Here is an 18,878-nt window from a genome sequence, read left to right as displayed (position 1 = left end):
ATTCAGTCAAATACTTGGGTCACATGATTGACAAAACTGGCATACATCCCACAAATGAGCACTTAGAAGGGATGAAAAACATGCCGTCCCCTAAAAATGTCAAAGAATTGAGATCGTTTCTGGGGTCAATCAACTACTATGGTAAATTTGTTCCACATTTGCAGTCATTGTGTGTTCCCTTACATGGTCTATTAAAGAAAGGAGAGAAATGGCAATGGACAGATAAACACGAGAAAATAGCAACAAAACTGAAACACTTGGTAACTACAGCGGACACTTTAACTCACTATGACGAATCGTTACCGCTGATACTAGCCACTGACGCAAGCGAGGTTGGTCTGGGTGCTGCTCTCTTCCACAGATATTCGGACGGGACTGAGAGGCCGGTGATGATCGCTTCAAGACGACTCGACTCTGCTGAAACCCGTTATAGTGTGATAGAAAAATAAGCTCTAGGATTAGTTTTTGGAGTAACACGTTTTGAGCAGTATCTCTATGGCAGACATTTTGAAATACGGACAGACCATAAAGCCTTAATCAAGCTTTTTGGAGAACATGATCCGATCCCTAAGGTTGTTTCAAACCGAATCGCAAGGTGGGCTCTAACATTGAGTTCCTAGGACTATTCCATAACCTACCAAAAAGGAAAGGAAAACACAACTGCAGACTTGCTGTCAAGATTTCCTCTTGAATCAAAAATCAAATCAAACGAAGAACGCCTAGGAGATTGCAACGGATCTCATCTATTTCATCTCAGGTCTCAGGATTTACCATTGACCTCAAAGAGCTTGCAAGAAGCAACGAAACAAGACGCAATACTCGCTAAAGTAATAAACTACGTTAGAAGTGGATGGCCAGAACATGTTACCAACAACAAAGAAGTTTTACCTTATTACAACAAGCGTGAAGAACTTTCTTTTGAAAACGGAATATTACTCTGGTTCGGTCGCATAGTAATACCTTCAAAACTGAGACCAAGAGTAATGGAAGTACTCCATGAGGGACATCCAGGAATAGTCGCCATGAAAGGTAAAGCGAGATTTCAAGTGTGGTGGCCTAGGCTGGATAAAGATCTGGAAGAACATACAAAACATTGTGTTGGTTGTCAAGAGAACAGGCCTAAAGACATGTAGATGCCTCTCTTCTCGTGGACCGTACCAACAGAAGTCTGGTCAAGAATCTACATAGACTCTGCGGGACCATTCTTAGGTAAAATGTGGTTGATTGTTGTAGACGCACGATCAAAATGGCTAGAAGTGATACCCATGTCGACAACAACTACAAAAGCCACTATCAATGCCTTAGAAGAATTGTTCTCAAGATTAGGCTATCCCAAAACTATCGTCAGTGACAACGGTCCTCAGTTGACATCTCATGAGTTCCAGACGTTCTGCAAAAACCTTAATATCAAGCACGCACGTATAACACCATATCATTCAAAAAGCAATGGGTTAGCAGAACGGTGTGTTCGAACATTTAAAGAACGTATGAGTGCATCACAGAACAATGTGGGAACCGTCCAAGAAAAGCTCAAAAGTTTCTTGTTCACATACAGGACATCTCCAAAAAGGTCAACTGGAAAATCACCGGCTTTCATGATGTTTGGACGTGAACTACGAACAAAACTAGACCTACTGATCCCCGACGCAGATACTAAATTAAATAAAGAATTAGTTAGACAACGATTGGACAAACACGAATCAAAATTAAAAGTATTTCAAGAGAATGACCACGTCTGGGTGTTAAATACGTCCGGATCAGGATTCAAGCGAGGCAATATAGTAAAAGTAAATGGACCCTATTCATATCTTGTAAACGTCGATGGTGTGAACCGGAGATGTCATGCAGATCATTTGCGAACGGCAGTCAGCTCTTAGAAGAAGGGGAGATATGTAGTGTACCAGCTGGTGTTATTGTCACATGTTTTAAGATGAATTAATTGTCGAAATGTTTATAGTTCAGTTGTTTTTTACTCACTTAGAATACACATCATGTTTTCAAAATATGTCTAAATATTTTATTCTATTAGTATAATAAACCACAACACTACACTCCTAAATTCTGGTCAGCTAAAGATTTTCCCCATTCCTGGTATAGTTCTAAGGCATCAGGTTAGTGTGTTACTGAATTTATTTTGTTTATTATCATTTTTGGAACATTTTTTTTTTCATTTTATTGTGCCGTAGTCGCATGCACCCCGCACGCTTTTTCACGAATTGTTAAACATTGTTTAGTTTTTAAAGTTATTTTACAGTAAACAGATTGTATTATTAATGAAATTTCTGACTGAGCCAATGCATATATGGAAATCTGCCCAAATAACTGACTTATGACTTAAGAAGTTTTTCAAATAATGATTATGAAACATGATAAACCTTGTTAACATAAACAAGGTCTAAATAAGAAAAATTTCCCAATTACAAATTTCAATTAGCGGCCATTTAAATTTTTATAACCTAAATAGCTAAAGTACACATTTATTTATTATTTAAAATTCCCTATCAAACGACGCCATTTTTTTTATTTCTATAATCATTGGCAAAGTTTTAGAATAAATAAGCTATTATAAAGTTTTAGATTAAATAAACCTACCACATACATTTCTTTGGTTCATCTGTCTGAAACTGTGAAATAAGCAATTTTGCATTTCGTATTGTTAACATTTAAATGACAAAGCATTAAAATGTAAAAATTGTGAGTGTTCTTATTGCAGCCATGGAGACCAATCGACATTTACTTTTAAATCCTCTCCTCAGAACTTTTAAAGCCAAAGGGGTAGAGCCCATGGTCAGTATCAAAGTGTACCATCATATCAGTCATATTACCATTCTGTGTATGGTAGCTAAATTTTTGTAAAATTTAGCCCGGTCGGTTCAGTAGTTTTTTGCCTATTAGTAATACACGTATAAACACATATCATTAGATTTTTATATAATAGTACAGTAGTGATATATTTAAATATTCTACTTTTTGACTGATGTGATCTGATTGAGGTATTAAATAACTTTTAACAGTATGGATCTGAAATCAACACTTGTATTGCAAATTAGTAGTTGTATTCACTTAATTACTGTTTCTGTACTGACAAACTTAGTTTTGAAAGGGTTAATGGGTATTGCATTGGATTCATTTTGCCTCGGGAACAAGTTTGGACCATATTAAATTGCGCAATTCGTGAACCGGTCCTCTTGTAGTAATAATCCCTACAAAGATATTGTCTCAATTTAAAGTGATAGGTAAAAATAATAATGAACTTTGATAGTCAATGACAAAATAAAATTTTGCCTATATAGAAAACTCCACTCATATTTATAGGACGCCTGTGTGAACACCACATCGTCTGTTCAAAAATTTACCTAAGGTAAGAGCGGGCCAATAAGCTAGTCTTTTTCCAAACAGCAAATCATTATTTTATAGTTTACGTATTCTTTAAAAACCTTACTGGTACTTCTTAAACGATGTATGTAAATCCTAAAAGAAAATTATATCTACTATCCCCCCAAAACTGGATTTTGAATACTGGTTATTTGATATTCAAATACGTTAGGCCATATTTTGGTACCTAACGAAAGGCATTTGGACCAATTTAGTTTATCCAGTTAAAAAAAATTAATCTTGATCAGTGCTCTAATTTTCCCTGATTAGGCTGCTGCATGCAATCAGGCAGACGGGGATTGAAATAAGTTTCGTTACGGCTTTTCTTAAAGTCATGTAAATACAGTATATTTGTTATTTAGGGATTAAGAAAATGTAAAGTAACAATTTAAGAATGATTAACTTTTATTTTAATCCAAAGGTTTTTGGAGCGACTCATTCCTCTCTTCTTGGATTGGACATTTATTCCAGACATGTTCCCATTTTCCAGCAGGTGTGCTTAAGTAAAGTATTCCATTCAGCTGAAAATTAAGAAATGAATTGATCAAACAAATTTCTTGGTCTTCGGTAAATATGAAGAAACATTCTAAAATATGTATAGTAAGTAAAACAACTTCAAGAATCCTGTTCTTTAAACAGTTTAACTTAACTAGTGTAGTTGTTGTCGAAATTTGACTAGTGACAGGTATCAATAATGTTACAGTATTAAAAAATACATCAGGTTGGTATTTATAATTTGCTTTACTAAACTTGTAAAGATTGGGGAAGAAATGGAAATATTCAATAAAAGCTTAATAAACGACATAACCTTGATCTTTATTGACGTTGCAAACAATCTGGAGCTACTTATTGAGTTCTTTGTGTATTGTCTTTTTAGCACTTTGTCTGATGAATAAAAATTTACTTTGGTGTCAGAATATATTACTTACTTGAAGAACCAGCCAAAACCTTAGGCCTAAAACTCTTTGCTGACTTAGCCCAGTCAGTAAAGGTTTTGTGCCGTAATAAATTAGAGACTGGCAAAACTATATACCACTGGCTAGTACACAAAAAGATGTACACTTTATACAAAGTCCCCTAAAATCCCTTTGGTGCTTCTCCCCCTCCATGCAACTCAACGTTAGGAATTGCAAGGTTTTACTAAATCACACTTATATCCAAAATGGTTTATTCGATTACCATATTTAATGAATTTACCATATGGGGAAAAGATATTACCGTAGTACTCATGGTAGTCCCTGGACCCGGGATCGATTTACCTTTTCGTTTTGAGGTCCCTAGAGGCCAAAAACACAATCCATTAAAATTCATATACAGAGTGATCAACTCAAGGAGGCCACCGTTGGGATATCGGAAACGGTTAGTGTTAGGGCCTAAGCCTAAAAAAATATTAATTCAGCTATTGAATTTCCTTTCCATCCATCCCAAAAAATGTGGTGCTACCAATTTGAATTTGCCGCCAAGATACAGCTGATACTCAACGCTACCCCCTCCCTCAAGGACAGGACGACGCCACTTGCACTCGGAATCCTTTACCTTTACCTTTACCTTTACCTTCTGTCGTGAACTTTTACCAGAGAAGACTGGATTGTTCATGTCAATAAAAAAATTAAAACATCACTTCATACATAAAATTGAATATGAAAACATTTAACTATCATTAATATTTACAGAGTACAAATGGCGAGCAGGGAGGAGAGTGAAATCGGCAAAAAACTCGTCAATTGAGTAAAAATGTTGCAGTGACTGGCCGCCCCCACCTACACGCTAGTGCCCACCGGCACTATGATTTGTCATTGCCTATGTACTAAATATATGTTTTAATATACAAGTTTACATAACAGTCTAGCCTATTACATTTCCCCGGCATCTTTGCCCTCACGCTGACCCAGAACGAGACGCCGGATCCACGCTCCACGCTGCTACCAAGGAACCCCGCTCGTCTTGAAGACATCTGTAGAAGGTAGCACCACACCAAACCTATCTAAATAAATAATTTTTAATTCCACCACCAAATTTTTTTTGCATTTTGCATTTTGTTTGTGTCGAAAGAGCCGAAGCCCCTCAACTGCAACCCGATAACTATAATAAACATACCCGGGTCCCATGGTGTAGGCCGGAGCATACGCACCAACCTTGGCACACCATAGGCGGATGACTTAAGGTCCTCAGGCTCACTGGCTGCCGAAGCAACCCTTCGGAAAGAGGGTTACCCCTCAATCGTAACGAGGGATACCGGCTACTTGGTTAAGCGTCACTCCACCTGGAACCAGCAGGTACAAAACCTGAAGTCCCATAATGAAATGCCCTGACGTATTTAGTGCAAGCAACACTCGGGACCTATCCAATCCCTGACAGGCCAAAACCCACCATCAAAGCGAGGAGGAAAGGGACCGCCAGCAAGCTGATGGGGGAACCCCAACCCCCCATTTCCACCACTACCCAATCGCGGCCTTACCCAGTTGCTGGGAAACCAGAGGTGACCAGGGCGATAGATCCCCGAACACCCCCAGCTGGCTTGAACCCAGCACCCGATCTACTTCGTTTGCCCATCTAGCCCAACATCACTGCCAGGCCATCAGGGTTTCCCAAAAGGAGGCAGGAATAGAAGTTGGTCTTACCAGGATGAACCTATCCACCAAAGGTGGCGACACCCTTAACTCAATTGAGGTTCCAGGGAGAACCCCCCACACTCTAGATAACCATACCTTCCGGGCTAAGAGACAAGGATTGGCTGATGGAGTGCTCCCAGCCGTTGCCCTCACACTGCGGAAAGTTCTGTTCCCCTTGAATGTCCCCGTGAGCTTACGGGTACTCGCCCGATTTCACCTCCAGGAAAGGCTACTTCTAAAGTCGAGGATTTGCCACACAATATATTGCTCGCACACAGCAAGCGGGCCGAAACCCATAGAACCATAGTCACAGGTGGATGGGAGATTGATGGCGCACTTCCACCTCTCCGAGAGCTAAACACCCCGCCAACCTGGATGGAGGAATGTCACTGGGAACTCTACCCTAAGGGGCTGGCTTGTCCAATCGTCCATAACTATGGCTTACTTGCAATGCCGATTCCAACACCGAGCAGTTACCTCCCCTTGGGGGGCTCCACCCCCAACAGATAGAATTAGAGAAAACTTTAAATGTGGCACATTCCTAAATTTTTTGTGACAATTAAAAATGTGAATTAGTTTTTTTTTATTCAGCCACCATTTTACAATATGGTGGCCAACATTAAAACTTCTTATGGAACACCCTATATTTTATTTTTTTTCAGATAGAACATGCAATTTAAAAAACTGTTTATTCGTGACATTTTTTCCATAAATTCACTCGTTTATGAGTTACAGCCAATGAAAATATGACTTCCGGTGTACATTTCACATGATGTAGCCCCTAAACGAGTAAGTTTAGAGCAAACATGCGAAGTGTAAATAAGGCTTAAAATTGCATCTACATTCCTAAAAGACCATAAAATACACAGTTTTCCACTTTTAACGTGTTTTACCATTTTGGAAAATAGCCGCCATTTTTGAAATAATAGAGTCACAATTTTTTTACATATTTAATGGTATTTTTGGAATGTGAAGCAGAATGCAAAGTCTACTACATACATACATATGTCTACTAGAATCAATAAACTTCCTTTTAATAATATATATTTACTAGTTAAACTTCTTACACTCTGATTTTAAGTCGAACTAACTCTCATAAAAATTAAATAAAATAATAAAATAAAATTGTTGACAAGGGATTTAAAGTCTTGGGACACCTATTGACATTTGAATTTTTCTATTCAATACCATTTTACCCAGAAAACTAATTGGTTGGTTGAAACATTCCAAATTAAACTACATTAAAGTGATTACTGGCGTCTAATTTTCACAGATACCCATTTGAGAAAATATCAACTTTCGGAATGCCTTCATCATATTTGATGATCTACTCTGGACTTCTTCTAGCTATAATAGTGGGAGAGTATTAGGAAAGTTGACCTAGCGGACTAATTGGAAATTATATAATGAGAAAATATGTCGTTATAACCATGTTTATGAACATAAAACTGTCTATGGCACTAGAAACAATTCACAGCCATTAAATTATTAAAACTAATGTATATGACAGAACTAAGTGATTTAACATGAAGCATCCTATCAGTATGTACTATTTAGTCAATCTCTTGCTCTCTTAGGTTGAGAACAATTATTATCGCCCCTGGTAATCTACTTTTTCCCTGATGAAGTACTACTCCTCACCAGTGAGCAGAATACAAATTTAGGTCAAGCCCACTATAAAAAAGAATGCAACTGTACATGGAAAGCTTTTTAGATGGGAAAGTTTAGTTAATAAGTTATCAAAAAATAACAAGTGCGTAACACTTTAGTTTATCAATTAAAATATCAATGTTGTTCTGTCCAACAAGTCCATCAAAAGTAGGCTCATCATTATAGACAATGGGATCAGGACACTCCCAACAGTTATGCGGATGTTCCTATTGGGTATAGGCCGGTGAAAATGTTTCAAACAAAAGGTTCAGGTATTGTGGGTGAACATTATGGCCTAATAGTCCTCTTAGTTGCTAAATCTGATGATCATAAGGACACTATTTTTTATCAAGCCTGGGTATAAAAAGAAGCTAAGAGACTCCTTTTTTTGCCCTATGAATTATCTCAACCAGGATTAGAGGATATTTTTTGACGCATTTACAGAATGTGACAAATTTTTTTCAGCATTTTAAAAAAGCAGTTGCTTTAACAAGCTTTCATATAGAACAGGACTGTAATTTCGCATGGTTTCAGTTGAGTTTTTCCAATGATTCGTAAATTATTAAAATTATATAGATCGAATTGTAAGTCCTTGGATGAGCTACGGTATCGGTTCAAAAACTTAGGAAGCGTTGAGTACATAATTTACCCATAGAAAAACAACAAATGAATCATTAGAAAAAATTTCCAACTTAAATTCCACTCTTTAGGTTACAATCATACTCAAGTTTAGAGTTATAGGTTCAACACTTACTCTTTTGTAGGACTCAAAGTACACCACAGGATAGTGCTTTGGCTCTCCCTTTGCTTTGCATATTTTCTGAAAGATCTCAGTGTCACCTTTAAGAACAGATGACGTTCGTACTTTGAGCAATACCATTTTGGCGTACATCTGACTAATATCCAAATATTGATCTCTCTGAAAAATGTCAAAAAATATAGGACAGCAATTTTCAACGACATTGGCAACTAGATAGACAAACAGATTAACTGCATTTCTAGACATTGCTTGGATTGATTTTATTTTGGCTGACAATAAGGCTTATAGGTCCTACTTCCTTTGAATGGAGAAAGGTAAATGTTTTTGATATTGTTAAACTGATAAATCAATTTAAATCCTCCAAAAGCAGAGACTACAACGAAATGTTTGTGGAATTCCTTAAGGGAGTCAGTCATATCATTGCACTAATTCTTACATTTCTTATAAATGAGTGTCTGAGTAGTGGGATTTTCCCTGAGTTTCTTAAGATATCCAGAACCGTACCGGTGTTCAAAAAGGGTCCAAGAAATAAAAGCCGGTATCTAGTTACCGGCCCATATCTATCATACCTGATTTTGCAAAGATTCTTAAATCAGTAATGTTGAAGCAGCTGTGTGAATATTTCGAAACTTGCCGTCTCTTAGTACGGCTTTAGGAGGGGCAGGTCCACTATTTCGGCAATGGACTCCCTCCTCTAGGTCGTGTTGGGTTCCTTTCAGCAGAAGTGTTCCACAGCGGTTCTCCTATGTGATCTTTCACGCGCATTTGACTGAGTTTCTCATAAAACGTTAGTCGAAAAGTTTAAGAGATATTAAATCAGAGGCACTGCCTCGAATCTATTAAAATCTTATTTGTGTCAAAGAAAGCAGGTGGTAGATTGGAATCGTTGTTTTTCATTCCCTTTGAATGTAATTAATGGAGTGCCTCAAGGGTCAATACTAGGTCCTTTCTTGTTCATTGTAGCCATAAACGATCTGTACTAGAAGGTATCAGGCAATGTTCTATTTTATGCTGATGATACAACTCTTTTTTCAAGTCATTCAGACTGGGGAACAGCTAAGTCCTCTGTTCGTAACCTGCTAGATACTACTATAGCATGGTTTCGAAAAAACAAATCGTCCCTAAATGAATCTAAAACTTAGGAGATTGTTTTTAGTTTATGTACAAACTTATATGGAAATGAGCCTGTAAAGCTGTTGGGTTTCACACTGGACCCTCAGCTTACTTGGGTGAATCATATAGACAATCTGTGTATGAAGCTCAGCAGAATCAAATACCTTCTGAGACGCCTAAAATTGGACACTCCTTGTGAGTTTGTTAGGCTAGCATTTTTCGCCTTTTTCCAGACGCACATACTCTACGACAGTAAGCTGTGGGGTCACTCACAAAGGGTATGTAAAGTTCTGCTGTTGCAAAAGCGAGCACTCAGCGTGCTGTGTGGATTTTATCATCTTGCACACTGCAGGCCTCTATTTAAGGCTTGTCAGATTCTGACTGTATACAATGTATTTATATTTTAGTGTCTTGTAGCGATTAAATCAAATGAGCATGTTTATATTCTCAACTCAGATGTGCACAGCTATTCCACTACAACTTGTGGTAATTTGCATGTATCTAAATGCAGGCTTGATAAAGTACTGAAACTGTTGTAGGTATCAGATTTTATAATAGAATACCAATTCAGGTAAGACGGCTGCCAAGTCAAAAATTTGCTAAGATCATTGAAAACTGGCTCCTAGAAACCCCTTTCTATAGCCTAAGTGAGTATAATGAAGCAGATTTCTCACCAATGACGATTGGACTTGAATAAAGTTATTATATAGCAGCCTGTTCTTGCATGGCATGTTTGGTATCAATATTTTTTTACTTATTTTATATATACTGTAGTGTTTTCTGCATGGGGTTTGTGCATGTTTTTATTATTATTATTATTATGGACTGACTATTGTACGTCAAGAGGATTGTAGATTGTTTATTTATGAATTATTATTAATTTATTATTAATTGAGTAGTTTTATAAATACTCACCATAAATCTACTTAGAGGTTGCTCCAGAAATTTGCCATCCTTCCCAACACGGACAAAATCATCATCGTCGTAGTAGAGAGTATATATGAGTGAACCTTGGTATTGTTCATGTCTCCTCTCCAATTCGTCCTACAATCCCCAAAGAGATATACAACAGTTGAATTAACTGTGGTTAGGCTCTAATTTCAGATGAATATTAATATGGTACTCTAGGTTCGCTATCATGAGAATTTTTAAGAGTCACCAAATACCATCTTTCTATATTTTCTGGAGTTTATGTAGGTTTCCAGGCCTAACCGTTAAAAATATCCTGTTAAAAATAAGTTAAGATCAACATTCACTGTCTAAGGTTACTTTTTTCTAAAAAAAAAAACTTTAGAAGCATAAACCATTCATCTTACTTAAGTCCATCCTCTCTTAAATAGTTTGAATTTCTTGTGATTCACTTAATTACATGAGTCAATTAAGTACCGCCTACCTTCCACCCCAGTTCATATTTTATATGTTATATGCGAAACTATTGTAATGATACCTAATGGGATTAAAAAATATTAAATTAATTCTTTATGTTAATTTAGTTTTACATTTACTTATTTTATTTTAGTTTATAAAATAAATAAAAAACTAAAATTGATAAATAGATTGGTAACGAATAGCAAACTCATAATGTTAAAAAGTAAATAAGCAGAATAGTTAAATGCATTTGATTACACAGTTATTAAAAAAAAAAATTATACAGAAATAACTTAGCATTTCATATCGAATAAGTGTTTGATAATGTAAATTGGTGAAATAAGTTATATTCCAATACCGTTGCCGTATCTACCTTGGATGTTATCCTGAGTTTAATTTTTTAAGTAATAAAATACTCCCACCACAACAAACCTACAGGCAAAGTGAACTTCCGTTTTCCTGATTATATTTTCACTAAAATGTATCCTTAAAAATGTAAGAATATTACACTTTTGACAGGTTTGGAACTAGTGTGACAGCTTCTCGTAAACAGTAAAGAGTACTCAACGTATTATTTGATTATAACTTAAGCATCTATCATTGATTTTGGATCATAGGTAGCCTCAATAATTGTTTACAGTCTGAGTTAACAATAACTTATTATTATTAATTTAAGTAATACAGTTCAATTTCGTTTCTAGAGTAAATGGTGGGTGCGAACCCTTTTTTAAGTATTTTCTAAAATCAGCATTGCTTCTTTTGCATACTGACCCCGTTCAAAGGCACGGATATAGCGGCTAGTTATACAATACCAACATTATAATTATACTAAAATGTGAATCCTATGTATTAATTAGCAAGCAATTTAAATTTAAATCTTAAAGTTTTAAAGCTAATACCTGTTTAATTTAAATAAACAAAAATTATTATAGGTACATACACCAATCTCTTTCAAATCAAATTACAACAGTGTCCATTCGCCACTCACAATAATTCATTAAAACTCAAACATTAGCTGATATTTATTATAGATATGTTGTTTTGCCTTATAAATAGTGTTTTGAAATATATTGAAGAAACAAAATACACCATTTCAAATTTGAAATTATTAATTTACCTCGTATAAGTAATAACTAGTGTACACGTTGCTCGAAATCGAGCAATTGCAAAGAAGTAAAGTAGTTATTTAAAAACAAATAAAAGTCATTATAATATCAGATGAGTTTAAAAGACCCAGTTCATAGATTACGTACCTACCTAACAGTTTCATATAATCAACATTTCTTGTAAATATTTTATCATTTTTCAAAAGCTGATCCGGTTTTTTAAATGTGTCCTACTTATAGCCGTATTAGGTTATCCATGTTGATCTTCGTCAATGATAATGTAGTCTGCATGGTACCACCCATTGTCGCCAGTACTTTTACAAATTTTAGTCATTTTTTTAGCGATAACATTTTGTTTACATGACTAATAATTACCTGATTTTCTGCATAGCCCCTCTGTAGCAATTTTATTTGCATCAATTGGCATTCATTTGGCTAGTTACTGTTATATCGTAAATTATACATACCTGAAAAAATGCAGAATTGAAAGGCCTAATGTCGTTCAGATGTTTTTCCCCCTTAAATGTAAATAATAACGTGAATAATGAGAATCCTTCAATGAAAGTTTTATTATGTTTTCTTGGATCACTTTCTTTTAAAATCACTTGACTTTTATGAAAGCATATAATTAATGATTAATGTCCTTGTCGTACCAGTTTAATTCACACTTTTCCTTTGCCAATCATCATAAAGTTTAGTCCAGGTTTCCTAAAAAATAGTAGCACTACGGCTAACATCCTTGTTCATTGTTTGTGAGAATCTTCATATTGTGGCTGTAGGTGTTCTTCATAATATAGCTTGATAACGATAGTAAATTTTTTTAAATCTCTATTTCTTCTACCTGGTGGCGTTCTATGACTTTGCTATGTTTCTATGGTTAACAAATTGGGTGTTTCAATGATTTCTCAAGAAATACAGTACTATGTAAATTCATTTTTCTTATATGGTAAAATATATTAAATTGTCCAGGCTTTCTAGATTTTTTACATTGTAATATGTACGAATGTAAATCTATATATTAATTTGAAACTGTTTTTCTTTGTCACAGCTATTTTGAGAGAACGGCTGGGCGTAGAAACTCGGTAGGGGTGTCTAATGAAAGGTCTTGGTCTGTAGATGAGCCATCAAAAGAGAAACATGGTGAATTCCCTTGGGGCTCTGCCCCCGTGGCCTTTAAATTCCCATCCAATGTTATTCTTATGGAGGAAAACGGGGTTTTTGTCACAGCTAATTTGAGAGAACGGCTGGGCATAGAAACTTGGTAGGGGTCTCTAAAGAAAGGTCTTGGCCTGTAGATGAGCCATCAAAAGAGGAAAGATGTAAATTCCCTTGGGGCTCTGCCCCAGAAGCCTTTAAAGTTGCCTCTTCAGATTTGTTTACATTACGACCATATGCATAATTCTACACTACTTTTTAATGCAACAGCTGTTAGTATTTAAATTGTGATTTATTGAATTTGTCAAAATGAAGTACAGTGTTTGCAATGGATTTTTCTGATTTCAAAATTGATTTTCTTCTGCATCGTGTCATGTTTTGCAATATAATGTTATATTACCAAATCAGTGGAAAATCCTAATATCACAATAACTTTTAAAATTATTTCTTATGGAGTTAACTTATATCTATTTTATTGGTTGATTTCTGCCTTCTTTACCACTTCTTGGAGATTGTACGTAGGTGATATTCTTTGGCATATTGCATCTGTAGACGATACTTGGGTTGGTGTAGGTAATAATTGCAATGGAAAAGAGCGAGAAATCCTGGACAATTTGATATAGGCTAAAAATAAAACTGAATTAACACTGTGCTAAATTTCTTGAGCAATCATTGAAATAACCGATTTGCAAACAATGGAAACATAGAAAAAGTCATAGAACACAACCAAGTAGAAGAAATAGAAATAATGTATATTTTTACACTAAACACACTAAAAAACAAGATCAGCTTTTTGAAAAAAGATAAGATATTTACAAAGGATTTTGATTATATCTAACTGTTGAGTAGATCGTGAGTATTTCCATAATCTTAGAGTCGCCTGTAATGCTTCGCAATTGCTCGAATTCGAGCAACAGGCACAATAGTTACAATTAATAGTAAATATTTAATTTCAACTAATTTCATCGTTGTATATCTGGTATATATTATTAATCATATTATTAATTTATTATAAATTTACAAATGAAATTGAGCATTGAAGACAACAAACAAAACAAATATGATTACGTTGCCCAGGCACAATTCACACTCGCGTTTGCTCTTCTCTTCCCTCCCCTAATTCTATAGAACGAACCTAGGGATGTGTTTGCTACTCAACACAATAGTAAGGGCTGTGTAATTCCATCAACAGTGATGAACTAGATATATGCTATTTTATTTTTATATGTAAAATATATGTTATTTTTATATGTTTTTGTTTTGTTTGTCGTTTTCAATGATCAATTTCATTTGTTAATTATTAATATGTACCAGAGATATGAGAGTTTTCTTATTTTTTTAATTTTAAAATTAATCCTGATTGGCATTATTACTTATACGAGGTAAATTAACAATTTCAAATTTTTAATAGTAAATATTGTTTCTACAATATATTGAAAAACACTGTTGATAAGGCAAATTAACTTACTTGTAGTTTATATCAGCTAATGTTTGGGTTTTAATGATTTATTGTGAGTGGAGAATGGACAATAAAGGATTTGTAATTTGATTTAAAGGATATTGGTGTGGGTACGTATAATAATGTTTGTTTTTTTTTTTATTAAACAGCTATTAGCTTTGAAACTTAAAGATTTAAATAAAAAATTGGGAAAATAAAGAAAAAAGTAAATGAGGGAGATGAATGGGATTCAAGTTTATGAAAATGATATTGAGAAATATTGCAAGATTAAAAATAAATCCAACTAAAATTACGATTTTCACTACTTATCTGATTTAAAGGCCACAAACATTCATCAAACGAGACGGTTCAGTTGGATATTTTTTCTTTAAGAGTCGCGGATTTGTCAGTGTTCTATACAAAAGATGTAAATATAAAAATGTTTCTATTCCGCCCCCTCTTCCGGTTGCAAACCACGGGTACAACAGCTAGTTTAAACATACCACGAAGCAAATAATCTTTGTGTTTGGGTTAACACCCCTATACACCAAATATTTTATGTAGGAAATAATATCATTGTTGCTTTGATTTTGGTAGTTAAAAAAAGTTTATTAGGCTACTCTTATAGTTTTTATTCCACTAATTACACTAAACATATAATTGTTTGTAAGTAAATACTGGTTTATTAAGGTGGCTTTGATCTTGTTTTTAATTGTAATGAAAATTATTTCTGATAAAACTTTTAGAAACCTTTTACGCGAAAAATGAAAATGCATAAGGGTCTGTTGAGATGAGCTTCGTTCTTGGTAAAAACCATTAAATTTTTTCACTTCACTGAACTACTATAGTTCCTGAATTGGCCGCAAAGATGATATTAAACGGATGCCCAGATCATACGTTTCAGAGAACTCCACAAGGGACCGCAGTGATCACACCGATTCTCCTGGGCGTCACCACTAGGTGGTCTTGATGGAAGCGGCGGCCGCTGGTGCATTTTCGCAACTTCATTGGATGTAGATCATCCATCTGAAAGTCGGTCTGATTAGGTAATGGGAGAAGGTAGTGGGGTTTCTATTGGTCGGCTGGTAAGGATTTTGTTTGCAAAACGTGCCACAACGCCGAAAGAAAGTTCCAAACGCCCTATAGAGCCGAAGCTTGGATTTGGTAGTGCAGAATTTATTTTTCTTTGAGAGCTATAGTGATGACTCTAAATTCGGTACTGACAAATATTTTTAGTGTTTGTTCGATGGTGTTGTATTTTTTTAAAAATATTACAGTTCTGTAAGGCCCCTCGCCCACTATACGATTTCGGTCGTACGACACTGTGTCGGAACGACAACATTTCCCCAGTGAACCATTGGATCTTATGAGAGCTCGCCCACTGTACGATAATCTCACGACTACGACAAACTGTCGTGAAGCAGTCGTCCACTGCCACTGTGATACACGACTGTCGTACGACTGTTTTACTCGCAGTGGCGTGTATGATCAAATGGGCGCTCGCCCACTATACGATTTTTATCGTATGTCGTGCGTTCTCCCCAGTAGTCTTATATATATACTTTTTACAATTAACTCATACTTCATCATTATTATAGTTGTTATATCACTTTGCGTATTTCTTATCGTGAATAAATATTTTTTACAATTCATTCATACTTTTTTTTATTATAATGTTTGATATATCAATTGGTTTTATTTTTTTACCATTATTTTGCGTAATTTTGATCTTCCTATTTATTTTTGACAAATTGTTCATATTTTTCTTTATATTATGTTTAAATACTGCATCACTTATGAGTAAGTATACCAAAATAATTATTGAAAAAATGCGACTTTGGCTATAATTTATTATTTTATAATCTTAATTATTAATTATATTGTGTAAAAAAGTGTCACTAAAACCTATAAATAAATTTTTTGTAGATTATATTAATAAAACTAAATCATTAATATTTCAAAACTAATCCAAAAATTTTTAACATACATACTTTTTACCAGACTATCCAAAAACCCTATGATAGTTATGGTAAATTTAAAAACTTGTAAAAGGCATGGACTAATATAATTTGAAAATGTCTTTAAATATATTAACTTAAAAAATAATTTACACATAAAAATAAATATTTCTTTAATGCTGTAGGCCTACATTGGTCACTATCGCTTAATTTACGCCGCAGCAGCCACATTGCAACAACACGTAACGGAATCATTGTTTTACTATTTGATACAGAACCACTGTTTTAAGATATTGCGCAACACACCCACATCTCACTCTTCCAGGGCTACCGACAAATTGGTCATTTATCCGACAAAGTGTCGTAAAGTGGGCGAGGACCACACATATGATAAGAATATCGTACGACACAGTGTCGTACGACCGAAATCGCATAGTGGGCGAGAGGCCTAACGCAAACATTTTTTATGCGCTCTAGGAATAAAAATACTACAACTACGAACGTGATATTCGGTATATTGGGACTAAAACATGATTCGGCACTATATAAATCGGTGCTATGGCTGATTCTCTCTCAAATGCACTAAAATTAATTTTCACTTCTCTACCAAACGCATAGTATACAAACTGAGAAAATATATATATACTCACCTTGTCAGCAACATCGATAATTTGGAACTGTAAACAAGCGATTAAAAAATAATTGACTTAATTATAATATTAATATAAATAATTATGAAACTAAACTGTAGGCATGATAGTAAAAGTTTGAATAGCCCTATTTTAATTTTTGTTTGCGGTACCATAGTAATTTGGAGTTTTTTTCTCAAATCTAATCAAATCAATTTATTACCATCAACATTAAATACATGTATAGCAACGTAATACAGTTTTCATCACAATATTTTCATTAACCTACTTGATATGTTCTACAAATCATTTGTAGGGAACTCTCTAATATTATTTTTAGCATACAAGATATTAACTTCCCTTAACTATATCTATATTATAGGGATAAATTGGGCCAAAATAAGATTTTATCAAATATATAAATGTAGCAAGTCAATGTTAAGATGTGACAGTGAATTTCAAATTTCCCGCTAGATAAGTACATCTAAGATCTGTCGTAGAGTCCGTCAGGCGCCACCGTCAGATAGATAACCCCCGCCATAACCTTTAGAGTGGAAGGAGCTCTAGGAAGTGATCACAGGACATTCAGTGCCGTACATACACATACACAAATGTTTACACGAAAAATTTAATATCTAGGCCAGCCTACACAAACTACTTCGCACCGACCGGTACACTGACTGACTGACTGATAAAAGTTAGCCGATACCCTGGAGACGTTGACCTTGGCCTCGGGGGAGGGGGAAAATCAGACAGAGGAGATCTTGGAGATCAAACAGAATGATTCCATGAATTTTTTTGGATCTGACGTTATTAAAAGACAATAGCAGCTTCAAATACAAAATATATTGGAAACCGACGGCCACTGATCACACGATACAAGCCACGTCAAACCATCCCCATTCCCACAAAATGGCTGCCTACAATAGTTTTGTAAACTGGCTATCGAAGGTTCCTTTAACAAAATAAACGGTATCAGCATTCTGACACATACTTTCTTCCATAAGTTTGTCAACAACCTTTATCATGTGTAAGCGGTGAGAGTAAATTTACGAAAATGGGATTTGTACAATTTTGTTCAGTATTCAAAGGACATACAAAAATTTTATCAAAATCGTTCGCCATTTTTGGAAAAACCCAATTTTTCCGTTATTTTATGGGGTTTTTAGGGGAAAATAACATAATTTACAATAACTTTTGAACCGTAATTTTTACAGAAATGGGATTTGTACCATTTTGTTCCGAATATAAAGGACTATCACATACTAAGTTTTCATCAAAATCGTTCTGGCCATTTTTGGGAAAATCCTATTTTTCATTATTTTATAGGGTTTTAATAGGAAAATAACATAATTTACAATAACTTTTGAATCGTAATGTTTACAGAAATGGGATTTGTACCATTTTGTTCAGAATTTAAAGGGCTACAACATACTAAATTTTTATTAAAATCGTTCGGGCCATTTTTAGAAAATCCGGGTTTTCCGGGTTTTTCATCGGTTTTTATGGGAAAATCCCCATTTAAAATCAAAATTTAAAAAAAATAAAAAACGCCTGGAGATACCATGGATTAGATCCTACATACCAAATTTCATCAAAATCTCACTATAGGTGTTGTCCCTAGCTCTGTACACATCCAGACACACGCACACACACACACACACAGATATCACTTCGAAAACCACTTTTTTGGTCCAGGGGGACCCAAATCGAA

At 34.9% G+C, this 18,878-nt stretch overlaps 1 protein-coding gene across 1 annotated transcript in view; it reads right to left on the bottom strand.

Annotated features, from left to right (window-relative positions):
- Positions 1–3,769: 3,769 nt before the first annotated feature.
- The window catches only part of LOC128992991 (uncharacterized), a 34,260-nt gene continuing 19,151 nt past the window's right edge, over positions 3,770–18,878 (bottom strand). Inside the window, exons 2-4 of the mRNA XM_054416740.1 lie at positions 10,426–10,554; positions 8,392–8,556; positions 3,770–3,896 (exon numbers count right to left, since the gene is read on the bottom strand). Of these exons, the coding sequence (XP_054272715.1) occupies positions 3,786–3,896; positions 8,392–8,556; positions 10,426–10,554 (405 nt within the window). The 3' untranslated portion in view covers positions 3,770–3,785. The remainder of the gene's footprint in view (positions 3,897–8,391; positions 8,557–10,425; positions 10,555–18,878) is intronic.

This window comes from Macrosteles quadrilineatus, unplaced genomic scaffold (genome assembly GCF_028750875.1).
Source record: "Macrosteles quadrilineatus isolate MER2022 unplaced genomic scaffold, UCM_ALF_1.0 Scaffold_4__1_contigs__length_99947679, whole genome shotgun sequence".
Classification (NCBI taxonomy): Eukaryota; Metazoa; Arthropoda; class Insecta; order Hemiptera; family Cicadellidae; genus Macrosteles; species Macrosteles quadrilineatus.
This window is presented reverse-complemented; position numbering and strand designations above follow the sequence as displayed.